General features: G+C 34.7%; 2 protein-coding genes across 2 annotated transcripts in view; one reads left to right on the top strand and one right to left on the bottom strand.

Annotated features, from left to right (window-relative positions):
• LOC134533780 (uncharacterized) overlaps positions 1 to 15,617 on the top strand; it is a 185,343-nt gene that overhangs the window by 19,230 nt on the left and 150,496 nt on the right. The window contains exon 3 of the mRNA XM_063371431.1: positions 5,248 to 5,342. Coding sequence (XP_063227501.1) covers positions 5,248 to 5,342 — 95 coding nt within the window. The remainder of the gene's footprint in view (positions 1 to 5,247; positions 5,343 to 15,617) is intronic.
• The window catches only part of LOC134533779 (uncharacterized), a 115,083-nt gene continuing 100,037 nt past the window's right edge, over positions 572 to 15,617 (bottom strand). The window contains exon 4 of the mRNA XM_063371429.1: positions 572 to 1,970. Within this exon, the coding sequence (XP_063227499.1) occupies positions 729 to 1,964 (1,236 nt within the window). The 5' untranslated portion in view covers positions 1,965 to 1,970 and the 3' untranslated portion in view covers positions 572 to 728. The remainder of the gene's footprint in view (positions 1,971 to 15,617) is intronic.

Genomic DNA, 15,617 nt, shown 5'->3' on the forward strand with positions numbered 1-15,617 from the left:
AATACTTAATAGTTCTGTTTCTTTCATGTTGGTATCACCCATTCGTATCACTAAGATTGCGTAGTCAAAAGATTACATCTAACTAAAACATCGACAAGCTTTAAAATAATACTATACTTTATTCAAAGGTTAAAACGTTAAATTACTATAAGAATTTGAATTACCGATTTTTGAAAAATATATAATTAAAAAATCATGCAAAATTACATATTATATATTTTTCACACCCAATAAAATGTAAACCGATACAGATTCCAAATAATAAATAAATAAATTCAAACAACTGATTCTTCTTTATTATATCAAAATGAAGATTCATGATTGTCCATATGAATTTACTTGTATAGTGATTTGGGTAGCTCTACATAGTTGTAGTTGGTGAAGAATGCTATTTTTGTTGTAGATCAAAGTGTATTAATTATATGAATTTTTAAGATATAAAAAATTAAACGTTTGTTTTTCATATTATATTGCTAGGTCTCATTTATATTTTGATGTTTGGTGTTAATTTTTTATCTCAAAACAAAATTAATGGACATTTGTAAAAGGCAAATAATTTTTCGTCCAAAAAATTAACTTTTCTAAAAGTACACCTCTATTAAATTATACTTGAGTGGCTTTACGGCGTTTCTCTTGCATGTGATAATCATGTGTGCTATTAACTTTTAATACATGTAAACTTCAACTCATATAAAATTTCGTTATGTGCATAAGGAATAATTTTTCTTCTAAGGTTTTTTATTTACTTTTGAAAAAGTCATTTGAAAAAGAATAATTAAGTAATTTAAACCAGAAATTACCATGGAACCAAATAAAATGTAGTCAATTTTGAAGAAGTTGCCAGCGCTGAGAGAAACGTCTCTACTTGAGATCTGATGGTGGAAACTCTTCAGTTGCTCTGTGATATCTTCGTCGAGTGTACCTCCAGAAAGAAAATCCTGGATGATATCCACTGTGCGCGAAACCTCCAAGTTGGCGCCGTGACAGCTCGAGATGACGCGAACCATTGCAGACAAATACAACATAGACCGGGAGATGAAGACATAAAACATTGAAAACGATGTGTTTGGGTAATTAAATTTTATGTATACTCCGAGATGAATTCCATTTGTGATTACCACAAGAACGGCCAGTATAAGAGAAAGAACTTGAATTCCATACGCAACGTTTATCAGGTCTATAATTTTGCAGAGTTTTTCATAAGTAACTCTTATACTTAAGATTCGAGCTGCAGAATGTAAGTTGTGAGTTCCTAAGGACACATTGTGTAAAACATTTATCCTTGTGATGCGCGTTGTTGGTTCAAACTCCCGCAAAAAATTGTGTAATGAAAAATTGCTACTTACGTTCCCCAGTTCCCTGTTCAAGATTACGAGACGCTGCTTCACAAGAAGAACCCAACACGTGTAGTTCAGCGAAACAGTCACAAAGATCAGGTGATATATGATAAAGCATGCGACGTTAATGAGTGTAAACAAATATGATTGCAGCCACAGCACCCATAGTTCCATAAAACCTTGAATTGTGAAATAAGAAAGAAAGATTGTGGTCATCTTTGTTAAATTTCTGCTCCCGCCGTAATTACGAAGGTTTGGACCTAATCCCTGGTCAACATGGCAGAGAGTTTGCACTATCTGCCGCCTGTGGCCGTAGTTGATATTCATGCCCACCAAACTAGTCAAGGTGGCCACGTACAATGCTGTAACCAACGACGAAGACGACCAGGTGAATTCTACGTCGGTCCAGTTTTGACCTACGTAGTATGCCAATCTGTGGGCCCAGAACACAGTTTGGGAAGCGATGACGAGCCCGCTGTAAACTGAAGCTGGTGCAGATCGCTTGAAGTGCACTTCGACAGCGTTCGGGCTTCTTCCAGACACTGAGACAGTGAACGTCTCAAGCCCGAGCGCCCAGCAGATGGCACGCAGGATAATAGGAGTCATATCTCCGACACAAGGCTCCATCAATACCTGAAAGGAAAATATACTTCTCAGCAATTCAAGTTCTTAAAAAAGAAGTGTGCATGGAACCACGCACGACAGAAGTAGGACATATGATTCTCTAGGGCTGAGGTCGTAAATAAAAAAATGCAAGTTTGCGATCGCCAAGTTAAGCTATTGCACAAGTGTGCAAGTGTAAATTATGCAAGTGTGCAAGGATGAAAGTGGGCAAGAATGCAAGTTTGCAAGGGTGAAAGTATTCCAGTATGCAGATGTGTGACAAATGTAGGAATATCTCCTAACCACTTCTTACAATATTTCTATATTTAGACTCTCTTCCCTGACATGATAAGGTTTTCTCTAGCAAGGAGAAGTAATCATAGAAGTAAGGCAGTAGTGCAGTTAAAAAAAAATTGTTCCACGTTTTACTTTATGAAGTAACTTTTAGTTTCACTAAAAAATTCACACAAAAATTAAACACTTAAAACTAAAACTTTTAATTTTCTTGGATTATATTGGACAGTAAAAAATACCTTATTTCAAAAATAAATAATCTAAAATATATCTTCGTTTGCTGCATACAGTATTAAAGCTATAATAAGGGTAAAAAATTATCTCTTGTGTGTATGTAGATATGGTGAAATAAAACTACTAGGAGTTTTCTGTTTTTTTACATATGTTTGAAAATATATTGTCAATTTTATTTTCTAAAAATGTACTTGAATTTCATGGGGTCATGATGCAGCTAATAAATACTTATAGATCAAACAATACTGAACGATATAATTATTTGTTTATCCAAAAAGTCCTCTCTTAATGAATTTCTACCTGTATATAATTTCAAATTAAAATGCATACTTTTTCAGCACATAAAATTAGACTTTTGTAAATAAAAAGCTTTATTTTAAAGTAAAATTATTTTTTTGAAATGGCAAACCTATAAAGTTCCTACTTTGTAAAATGTTGCATTTAAATTAATTTATGCTGGAGTAGGTACATACAATTTTACCATTAGCAACAAAAAACAAAAGTAAACTTAATAAGAATGCATAATTACCAAGCAAACGCTTCCTAAGTTAGCACGAAGCCGTAACTAGAAGCAAAGAAATTAATCCATTGAGCAGTAAATCAAAGTGGTTGTGATCCGCCCAAGAAATATAATAAAATTTGTGGTCTTTTGTTTCCACGTTTCATATATTATGTAAATGTTCAATGACTTTCTAATATGGCTTTCTTCATACATAGTAAAATATCATACAGCTAAATATTTTAATGCATTTTTCACATATTTTCACGTTTAATATGGCAAGAAACTACCAAATCTGTAACACCCAATGACTTTAGTTAAGTGAAGCGACCAGAACGTTAGAATATTAAATGTTGAAGCATATGATGATGTATAATTTAAATCGACTTAAATGCCACAAAACAATCCACCTCTACAGTATGATCTATCATTTAGTGACAAAAAAGTAATAAATTATTTTGCAACTATAAATACACAATAAGAAGTGGTGCTTGATGTAAATTTTTAAATTATGTCAGCCCTACCATGTACTGAAATAATGTAATGATGTAGAGTACAATTTTGGATTAACCTTTGTATACATGCTTTTTTAAATTCTTTCTTTTAAGTATATTATTTCTTTAATGAATAATATACTTATGAAAATAGTTTTTAAGATAAGGGCTACGTACGAACGGTATATATATAGAGCTCTATACCAAATGATATATTGCTTTTGGCACACGTTAGAACTGATATAAAAATTTGCTTTTAATTTCATATCAGTCATAAAAAAATATGTACAATATAATATAGTCATATATTTAATTATTTTTAAAATCATGTGCAAAATAAAAGAAAGAAAAGGAGCAAAATAAACATGTAGTAAATTATTTGTATTTTTTTATGATGTGTTTGTTTAGTTAAAGCTACAAGATTGACTGTAACTAAAGAGATTATTCGCCCTATAAATGTGATTATGCATGTGATCTTAATTATTTTCAAGTTTTTATAGATATAAATGCATATATTTGGTAACTAGATCCCGGCTTTCTATAATATATAATGAATATCTTGTAACCCTCGTTTGTATTAATTCTAAGAACTTCCAAAGCTCATAAGATAATTAAGACAGTAATTATTAAAACAAAATATATTCAAGAGTTTTGTTTAGATATGAAACATGAACCTTTAGTCCAAATAATATAATTTAATTGCATTCAAGCTCGAACATTTTGTTTGTAGGTCATCTGTATTTCTTCTTTTGTTATATATAAAACAGGACTCTACAGCATGCACCATGCAAAGATTCTAAGCCTATTAGGAAACGACTTGTATTATTTGAGTTAGCGTTTAAAAAACAGTTAAATTTAACAAATATACACATTTTTCAAAATTATAGAACTGTATTTTGACCTTTTGTTTTCAGCTGGTTGAACACTAATCAGCGCTATAATCACTAACCTATGTATTGAAGCAAAATCTATGATTGTATTGCAACAACACAATGCCACATGCACAGTTCAAACGACAACAAATAGTGATATGTTATTAACTTAGAGAATTATTTTAAAAACTTACATTAATATCATCCGTATGTAAGTTTATGTAAAGTTTTATTTTTCTAAAGATGAAATCACTCTGGTGGACCATTAGTTAGCAAAGGAAATCTTAGCTGTAAGTATATGTGCTAGTGATAATAAGAAGTTTGGTTAAATGCTTCTAAGAAACTCGTTAAAAATAGTCTTAAAATTAGCATCATAAGGAAGGTTTTGTTAAATCTTATACTCACGCACCTCCTTATTTTTTTTCAGGGGCTAGTTCTAAATTTCTAACTCGATACCACCCTGTTATTTGTTACTCTTCAACAAATATTTTCAACAGATGTTCACCTAGTGTAATATAATGGGTGTAAAAAGCGCACAAGAAACCATAATTATATTTACTTGCACGACTTTTAAACACATAATGATACACTAGGTAAATTATTGATGAAAAAATTTGTGGCAGGGCAACAAATGCAAGGAAAGTATGGAGAAATAATTTTAATAATAGACCTTAAAAAAGAAATGAGGATGTATGAGTAACAAAAGAAATAAAAAATGTAGTGTAAGATTCAACCTCAAAACAAAGATAAAAGCAATGCATGCACCAGAAAAAATTAACCTTTATATAGCTTGAAGAGGTCTTTCTCATATTGGCTTCAATTATTAACATGACTAAATCTTTTTAACTTATATTGTTCCAGCTATTTTACCAATACCTTTCCACGTAAATACCTGCAAGGTTCTGTGTCTACAGTTCACCGCACGGCGCCGCGGAGCTGATGGGAGATCCTCCAGCAACACGCTTCTCTGGTGAAACAGCACCCAGAGGACGCCGCACACCTGCTGTTGGTGAGTGCAGAAGTATCGACACGGCAGTGGCTCGACCCGCTTCATGCGAAAGGACGGGAGAAACCCCTCTGGCGTGTTTGCTCGTGTGATTCACTATCTCTCTGAGCGACGAGCTTGTCTTGTGGCAACGTCGTCGCGACACGTCCGCGCTGTGCGGTCGATAGGGAAACATCTATTGTTCACGGCAAAAAGGCCCGTATTCCAAGAAACAAAAATGAGCACATAAGTGTTGAATAAGACACACCTGCATCCTTATAATATTCCAAGTTCACTATAGGACATGCCCAGTTCCTTATTTTTAGGGCACGTATTTTGGTGTGCTATCTATTGCCCATATGTTTCCTGAATCCCGCGTATGCGCAGAGCTTACTTTTTCTATTGTTTCTTCTAGATGGCGGACCCGCATCTGGCACCATTAACTCGTATATATTTAATTTAGTAAATATCAGTGGATGTTACAAATGTATTGGTGTGCCAAATGTATTATGTAATACCATTTATAAATTTTAATGGTCTTAAAAAAATAATCGCAATTAGAATAACAATCTAATACGTGCGACGGAGATGCTATCTCCAGGATTTTAGCCATAACAAGTGTATCGGTAGTTGCCAAATGTACGCTAGATCGCGTTAGAACCAGTTTCTAGCCTCGCGCAGGGCAATATTTATTAAAAGAGCTGCTTCTCGGTTCCTTTACTGGGATTTGGTTTGGAAACGTTCTGGAATACGGCCTGCGTGATAGGTTACATTTGTGTCCCAATAAGACCCCACTTATACGTTAATTTACTCTAACATCTTGGAATACTTTCTAAATAACTTATCACCTTAAACAGTATGGACTTAACTTTGAATTTTTTTAATTGATAAGATTTTACGATTAATGTAATTTTTAAATACATTAATTACTATAACAGGTAACTTGCTTCGAGTGGATAGATAAAGTAAAATATAGATATTATCATTTAGCACTTTCCATCCATTGTAACAACACATTTTCTAAGGGAATATACTTGCATACAGTACAAAAGCAGCCCAAATAGATAACTCCACTTCCGCCCGGTAGTGGAACCGTTCCAAATCGGCCCTTCGCGAGAGTGTTCGTCGCGGTAACCCAACACGACCCGGACACGCTCTCGGGATATATGGGAAGCGTTTTCTTTCCTGTATGAGTGCTCGAGTTCCCCGGAATCCCCTAGCAGGGAGATAGGGTATGGGCCGCGAAAAAAAAAAATGTTTATTTAACAATATATTCTATAAAATTAATTTAAGTATACATTACAAATAATGGGTTTTAATTGTCATATGCAAGCACTTACCGTGATATGTAATTGAAACCTCTAAGCCCAAATCTAGACTGATGCAATGATGATCTTTCTGGTGACTCAAGACACTTTGTTTGCCACATTTTATTTGGCGAAACGTTTATATATTGAATTATATGGACGAATAGTATAAATAATAAATCCCTGGATTCATTTTTTTTTTTTAGTTTACCGGCAGCGACATCCTTGTAAAAAGAAATAGTTGCTCTCATTTGTATTGTGAAACTTTTCCACACTTTGTGTCCAGTTGGCATTTTTCCCAGGATGTCACAATCATCATTTCGAAAGCACTAAACCCCTCGTGGTTTAATCGATGAGATGCCTTATATTTATTGCGTCTTTCGGTCTGTTTGATTGGTAGAACTCACACAGCAAATAAAAATAAAAAATACCTTTTGGCACAGCCTACAGGCATAGGTAGATTTCGAAGTACTTATTTCTTCTAGAAACATTTTGGAAACTTCTATAAATTACTATAACATTTTAAAAAACTTTATTTAGCTTGCATAACATTCTATATATTCACCAATATTCAAAAGGGATTAATTTAACATTTTCTAATATTCTATTTAATGAAAATATTTTGAATGTTCAATTCTTAAAGCATACAGCATTGTCTTAACGAATTTCATATTATGACTACTAAGGTAGTTATGTAATTATTTTTATCTTCAAAGAATATTTTTCATCCCTTGCACTAATACTTGATAGTATAATTTTTTGACAAAGTTAACATAAAGATGGTTATTAATAAATTCCAACGAATTTTATACTAAGAAATTTTTAATTATTTTTTTTTTCAATTTCAACCCCTGTTTTACGGTAATAATTCGTTTCAAAAAATTGTTTCTGCCAAATGTTTTAAATAAATTTTAGGCGTTTTACATTAAATTATAATATATCTATCAAAAAAAGTAATGAAATTATGTTTTCTACCCTTGTTATTTTCACCTCTTCCATTAATGATATTTATTATCAGAAACTGTTTCAGAAAAAAGTTGTAGGTAAAAAATACATGATTTACAAACAATTTTAACGGATTTGATAGTGTACCTGATAAGGGAGTTATGATTTGTTTTTAATTCTACCCTTTATTTTTTCAACCCCTTGTAGCAATAGTTCGTCTATTGAAAAATTGTTTCAGACAAAAGTTTTTGATAAAAATTATAAGAATAAAAAAATTATAAGCTTAATACAAAATTTATACGAATTCGATGTTGTGTATACGAAAGGAGTTACGTATTTTTTGTCCTCTTTCCCTTGTTTTTTCAACCCCTTGCAAACCAAAGTTCATTGAAGTTTTACGAAAATATGTTTATGGAATAAATCTATGGAAGAATATACAAGGCGGGGTATGCAGGGCTGTGCCTGGGATGTTATTTCTAAGCAATAGTATCAAACAAAGTTGCATTTATTTTTAAATGTTCCATGAATTTGGTTTCGTCCTCACAAGCAACTGCTTCGTCAAATGATGAAATAGTTCAGATTCTTTTGTTTTTAGATTAACTTCAAGAACTCGTTTTTTTTTTTACGTTCACATACTGTGAGAGCCAGCATAATATTATCATCGTCGGAATCATCACTCGAATAACACGGCATGCGTCTCTCCGACATCGCGAGCTAGACTAACCTGTCCGGCCGCCTGGCGCAGCGAACACAGCGAACATGGCGAACATCGCGAACATAGCTCCAACCCAGATCCAGTCGTCGGCTCGCTACGTGCAGAGGAGTGAAAACACCAGCACGGCGAGTGCAGTGCCACGTGTGACCTTGGAGGTGTGTTCGCGGGTCTCGGGGGCAAAGGTCATCTGCCCCGTCAGCTCTCACGAAACCCGGAGAGTGTCGTGTGCGTCTTCGACCACGCCGAGACCTCCCGCCGAGCAAACGAGATGGTCTTCCCCCAGGGCTCTGGTTCACAAATGTACAAGAAAATTTTTGCAAGTTTGATGGGTTCCTTTCAATGATTCATGCAATGGGATATTTTGATTAAATGCAATTTCTTGGAAATGCAGCCTTTGCAGTTTTGCACTGTCTGTCATTGGGAGAGAAAAAAATCATAAATGCAAAATAAGAAATAATATAAATAAAGGTGAAAAATATAAACTTAAATCATCCGGTGTCAAACAGATGAACCCAGCCATGAACTCAAATAGGTATTATTGACAACACAGCAAAGACAGCACACACGAACACATTCAAACTGACTTATCAGACAGCACAAGAATTCCGTGGAATGAATTCAGTCATGAAAAAATAATAACATCACCGATGATACAGTGGACTTACAACGACGAGAATGTTACTACAATAACAATAAATGCAGACAGACAACAAAACGTGGACAACGTACCAAAAATACAAACACAATGATGAAGATAAACAAATATTATGGACAACACAATGACGACAACAACGACGAACACATTAAATACGTTTCCTATGACAAAACATATTTTTATTTCTTACTAGCTGCCCGACCCGGCTTCGCACGGCTATACCGATGGTTTCCCGACTCGTGCACGCAACATAAAACTGATGTACCCGTACTTCGCTACGGCAGTCTACAGGCAGATCACTCTTGCGCCGCTCATAATACATGCCCCTCGTTGTGGGTACGCCACTGCCGCGCGATGCCTGTTGCCATGGAGACGCAGAAGGCATGAACAATGCAAAATACTGTTCTCATGCAGACAAAGTACCCACTGTTGCCTGGTTTTAACCACCTATGCTATGGGATCTAATTTTCGGAAAATGTCATCCTGCGTAACATAAGGAACATTACTGTGAAGTTTCAAGTCTGTAAAATATATATACTTGAAAAAAAAGGGCAATTTTTGATATTTAAAGTACTTGCAAAATTTCAACGGTGATGAGGACTGCACTAACAATGAAATAGCCGTTGCCATAGAGACGAATGAAGCATCAACAAAGCAACAGCCGTTGTCATGGTGATTTCCTACCAAAAACTGGAAATAAAAAAAAATTAGGGGTGGACTACCCCTAACATTAAGGGGGATGAAAAATAGATTTTGGCCGATTCTCATAGATACCGGATAAGCACAAAAAATTTCATCAAAATCGGTCAAGCCGTTTCGGAGGAGTATGGCAACGAAAACTGTGACACGAGAATTTTATATATTAGATAATGCATTTATGGATTTTTTCCATGACAAACAGTGCACATATAATTGCAATGGGGTGTACACCAGGTACGTCTCATACCTTAAATAGGCTATGTTTTATTTTTTAACTGTTTCCGTTTGTAGCTAAAACAGGGAAAATATACTCAATTATACTGTTTTATTGTATAACATTTATTAAAACGCCACAGATAAATGAACTCAAGTTTTTATGTCGTAATAACGTTCAGTGCAGTGGGCCAATTTAACGATAGCAATTATTGTTAGTCTCCTGCCTGTATTTAAGTTTCAGCAAATATTTTATTCGTATAATTAATTAGTTTTATTTTTTTAATTTATTTAAAATGATATGTGGTGGTAACACTGCAAATATCAGTTATTTTAATAATCAAACACTATTATACAGAGCTGAGTTTATTAGTTTATTTTTGTCAAGGTAAATAGAACCCATTAACCATGGGGTGCCACGGCAGGGAAAGAGACGTGTGTATGAACCAAAATCGCTTTCCACTCCTATCAGCCAAAGTGCAATAGGGTACGCCCATGCTGGGTACAGCACTTCACAGTCACTTTGAGCTCGGTCACGCAGGTCACTCGCAACTCCCATGTATCGCTATATCGCTATCTCGAAGCACGTGGTGACTGACACTCTCAGGCTCTTAGGGTCCAGCGGAGGACACGCCATCCACAGCGACTTGGAGGACAGTGCCTTCTCCGGTTACAGACTTACAAACCATTTCCTCTGTAGCAGTGGAAAAAAAAAAGTCATACCTTAATTTAAGAAGAACGCTGATGAACAATCATCCAGGAATCTCCTTACGTTCACGGATAGCTTCGTAAATACACAGGTGCTAACTGATTACCACACTTAAAAAGTATATCCACAAATCAATCACTTTTTCGTTTAGTCCACAGTTTATTCTCGACAGAGGCTCTCCTTCTGCTCGTCTCTTACCGCGCACCCATGTCTTAACACACTGCCCTGCACTACTCGCTTGTGCGTCACACACAACACGGTACCGATGCTCCAGTCTCCGCACACGAAAGCCCGTCGCTCCTTGTCCGCTATCGCTCGCCAAGGGGTCATCACTCGCCGCCCTCTTTTCACTGCCTCGGAGACTGGCGTCGCCGTTTACACACCCCCTCAATCCCCCTTCTGGAATGGTCTCGCGTATCATTCAAGTATCGCGTCGTCAGGGTTGACCTGACACCCGAACTTCCCAGAACAATGGCGTCCTAGTTACGCTACCTCAAGACGTGTCGAACCTTCCAGAGCCGCAAAAGAGCTCCGTGACAAAGCGCTGTGTAAAGGTGAAGCGGAGAAGTGGTGTATCGAGGCGCCGTTGCTAATCCTATTAGACGTGTGGCGCTCATGGACCACCCGTCACGTGGGCAACGGGCCAGCTGGACTTTCTAGAAGATCGCCTCTAGCATACTCGTAACAACATTCTTTCTGTGATCAATTTTGAGAGTTAATACTCTGGCCTAAATAAAAAATGTAATGTTTATATAAATATTACTAATATAATATGTAATTAAAATAAAATTATTTTAACTAGCATACAGTGTCAAACTGAAATATATATTTTTTTTAAGTCTAGTACAAAAAAATACGCTTTTTGAATCTCTTTTAACTTGTGGAATGCATGAAACAGGTTGGGTGGTGAGTGATGTGATGCAGGCCTTCCAACTTTAGAAAAATAGAGTTTACGGAATGGATAACAATTTGTTGTTCAGTGCGAAGTTTAGTGGTTTTTTTTTCTTCTGTGTTTCATATTGTTAGGATATTTAAAGTGAATGCGTGCACAAACTTGCAACAAGGCTTATTTTCATTTAGTGTAGCGCGGAACTGATGTGTCTTAGATCACGTTTGCCGGATTTACGTGGAGGAACGAAAGAGGAGTTTCGTCTGTAATATTTCTTCTTTGCCGGGTCACCACTTGATAGTAAGTTTTGCCCGGAGGCAGTCTTGATCTCTGCGGAGGTATATATTTGTCATGCGCGTCCAAACTCTCACAATACATCCAGCGGAATGTGAAGACGCATTAACACACACAGACACCCCCTTTCCAAAGTCCTTTCCATAGCTGTGACTTTTTTTCCCCCCTGCAAAACTCTAACCTTTCCCCCATACCCCTCTCTCCTTTTCAAGGTTTACGGGATGGACTTCCCGCCTGTTTCCCCCCACCCCTTTCAAAACTCCTAAAACCCTCCCTAAACCAACCCCTTCGCTTATTCCACTCTTTCCTACCCGCGGGCCATCTTACCAACCCCTGTGCCCTCCACCTACCACCTTTCCCCCCTCGACCCTTAGCCTTATCTAGGTGTATTCAACATGCCATCTACATTATTGTACGTTTTTAAAATGTGTTTTTATCTGCATATCTCGCATTTCCGCCTTTCCACATTATACTTTTCTTCTCCCCAGGAACGCTTTTTTTTATACTATTTTGGGAGGAAAAAAGTTCATGTGCATTTTATACTTGTTTGCCAAAAGCTTAGAATTTTTCCTTCATCCCTGCCCACACCCTTCTGTGCCACTTTCTCGAGAATTTGTTTCGATGTCGTGCAAAAGTAGTTTTAGTCACATTTCAAATACTTAATATGAATTTGTTCGATCAATTACCGCTAAAAAAAAACTAATTTCAAATTTCAACACTTCAACTGCAAACATTGTGGAATGTATATTTAAATATATAATTCTAACATTTTTTTTTTAAATTATGTGGTCTTGACTGTGCAAGATATATTTAAGGACTGAGCAACAATAAATTATGTTTAATTTATAACTTTTGTTGAAATTACAACCAAAAAAATTTACAATATTTAAAGAAATTATTTTACAAAGAAAAATAATTCTTTTACAGCTTTTGACTCAAATTGATCTTGAAAAATACGGCCAAATGTAGAATAGTAAGATTGAGGATTGGGGAAGTCACTTTTTGACGTCACTTTGCATATGTGAAATAAACAATTTTAACATAATTGGTTTGTTCACTCGCAATTTTTGGCTGGAATTATATAAATTAATTAATCCAATGAGAGTCACTACATTCTATTAAACTATCTCAAATATTTAAAAGAATATTTTTTAAAATATGTTTTAATAATAATTTTACTGCTAAACTTTAAATACTGTTCGATAATCACCCCCATTTTTTAACGACTGAAGTTGGGATAAGATTACAATAATAAATTTCCATCTCTCCTCGATAATTTTTGTTTTAGTTATAAATTATTTGCTGTGTATCTTAACTCGCACTAAGTGCACGTTAGGCTGTTATTCCCGCTTTTCTGTGGACATTAAAAGATAATAAAATTAGATCGTGCTTCCTCGAGTCGAAAGGAATGCGAATCGTCAAAGCGACTCTTAGTGTTGTAAATTCCAACTTTGCGTGACTGCACTGTCAAAGTCTCGATGAATGTTATGCGGCGATCCATAGATTTCAACGGCGCCTATGAAATCCGCTCAGTGGTCGCTAATCTGGTGTTCACTTTCCGTAAGCGGAAGTGAGTCGGTGCTGAACAAACTGTTATTGTTGCTGTTGTTATTGTTTTTGTTGTTGTTGTTGTTGTATGTACTCAGGAAATCATCAATTTGCTATCTCAAAAATATTAATCATGTCAAACCGCGTTAATAAAACCCCTGTTAATACAACAAAAAAAATTTATGTGATACAAAGTAGTTTGTGTCCCATGGGTAAACATTTTTCTCATTTAAAAAACAAAACAATGTGAAGTTTCACCTGAAATGTTATTTATTGTTTAAATTTTTTAAGGATAGGATGGGGGAAACAGCTAACAGAGGACATAAATATTTACCCAAATTATGGCCTGGTTCATTGTAAGTAATTTCTGAAACTTTGGAGCATTTTGTTATTTGTAAATGCCTGTTAGGAATAACATTATATATATTTTTTATTAACCGCGGGTGTACACACACTAGAACTGTTTTATACCTACCCTCCCTAAAACATTGCTTTGTCCATCGATTATTAAAAAAATAAAAAATATTATATTTGCAATTGTAAAAATTGAGCAAGTTTTCTTACATCACATTATATTATTTTTAGAAAATTTATACATTTAGTGGCAGATTAAATTTATATTTACTGTTTTTAATTTGCTTTGAAAATTATATAATTTTCTTTTTACTTTAAACCTTTCCAATATTTTTTTTAATGCAAACCTCGTTGTAACAAAGTGCCGAAATATTCGTCTCTTCAGGTTTACATTAATAAAGTTTGGCTGCGAAGTACGTATACAACGTTCGTTTATGTAGGTTTGAATACTCTTTGCCATTCATTAATGATAATATTATTTTAAGTGAAAAAAGACCCAGCACGTCAACACAGTTGAGATTTTTAGAGTTATTTTCCATTTGTTGTGTTAATTTGGAAGTTTCATATTGTAATGTAATAAAGATTTATTTATTTTATAACGATTGTTAAATTTACTTTCTTTTTGTAGTTAGTTGCCTTCAATTTTTCTAATATTTGTATTTCCAGTAATCAATAATTATAATATTACTTGCTTAAATTATCTATATATACTTATTAATGTTCACGATTTTTAAAAGCAATTATTTTAATGCAATTGTTTTTAAAAGATTTTTTTTTGTCAGAAATATGTCTTGATAAGACTAAAAAGTAGTGTCAACGACTGCTTATATTCTGTTACAGTGAGTACTCGGAGTCCTTGAGTAAATTGTGGTAGCCGAGAATGTGACGCACCTTGTTGCTGTTGATTGTTTATTATTCTGGTGCAATAAAACAATATAAGGACGACTCACCTCGTTTTATGTTTGTAACCCAGTACACATGCTTTCTAACAAGGTTACTTCAGTCAGGTTGGTGATGAGTATTCATTTTTATATTTATTTATTGATTTAGTCACAACCAAATTTACCATTCAGACATGACAAAATATTTGCGCTATTAATACACCTCTTTATCAAAGTAAACCCTTAATTGTCAAGTATTATGGCGTCAATTACTTATTATACAATTAAAAAAATATCAACAAAAACAATATACAAAAATAATTGCAGAACACAAGTGAAATACTGCCTTTATTTAAACAGTTTTTGCATTAGGAAGGACTAATATATTTTTTTCCTGAAAGACAGGCGTGAAATTTTTTGTTAGCTCTCCAGGCAGGTTACTCCACATCTTCATTGATGTTTAAATTTTGGGTACATAAAACGAGTTTTTTTCTTGAATTGTGATGATGAACAGAGCATCAAAGCTTAAAAAGCAAGCCATTAAAAATTTTGGAACCTTTTTTGTCTAATACTTATTCCAACTATTCCACGTGGGTCCTCTGTATTTTGGTGTCCAGGGTCTTAACCACCTTGCCAATTCGCTCCGTTGAAAGTAGTTTATTTATAATGATAAATATTTTTTTCGTGTTTAAAGAAATTTAAAAACTAAGCGAGTCCTTCAGTACTCACAAGTGATGTTAAAATTACAACTTCGGTAACGGTCAAATTCTTGTGTTCTCATGTTACCAATACACTTATAATATGAAACTCGGACACTTAAGTTAAAGTAGAATTCTTAAAAATAATACGAGCCTGATAAATATACGCAAATTGTGTTTTCTTCAACATATATTGATGCGAATCATAAGTATTTTCTGTACCCACCATTAGGAGACCGAAATTATAAACTATATAATGACACGCCATCCGATAAAAACAAAAAAGACTTAATAACATACTAAACCCCGGCATTAGACATAATTACCGAGAATGAATCAATTGCCGCATGTGCGAAAGTTCATCACTTGAGAATTGCTCAACCGATCTAGTG

This window comes from Bacillus rossius, chromosome 7, assembly GCF_032445375.1.
Source record: "Bacillus rossius redtenbacheri isolate Brsri chromosome 7, Brsri_v3, whole genome shotgun sequence".
NCBI lineage: Eukaryota > Metazoa > Arthropoda > Insecta > Phasmatodea > Bacillidae > Bacillus > Bacillus rossius.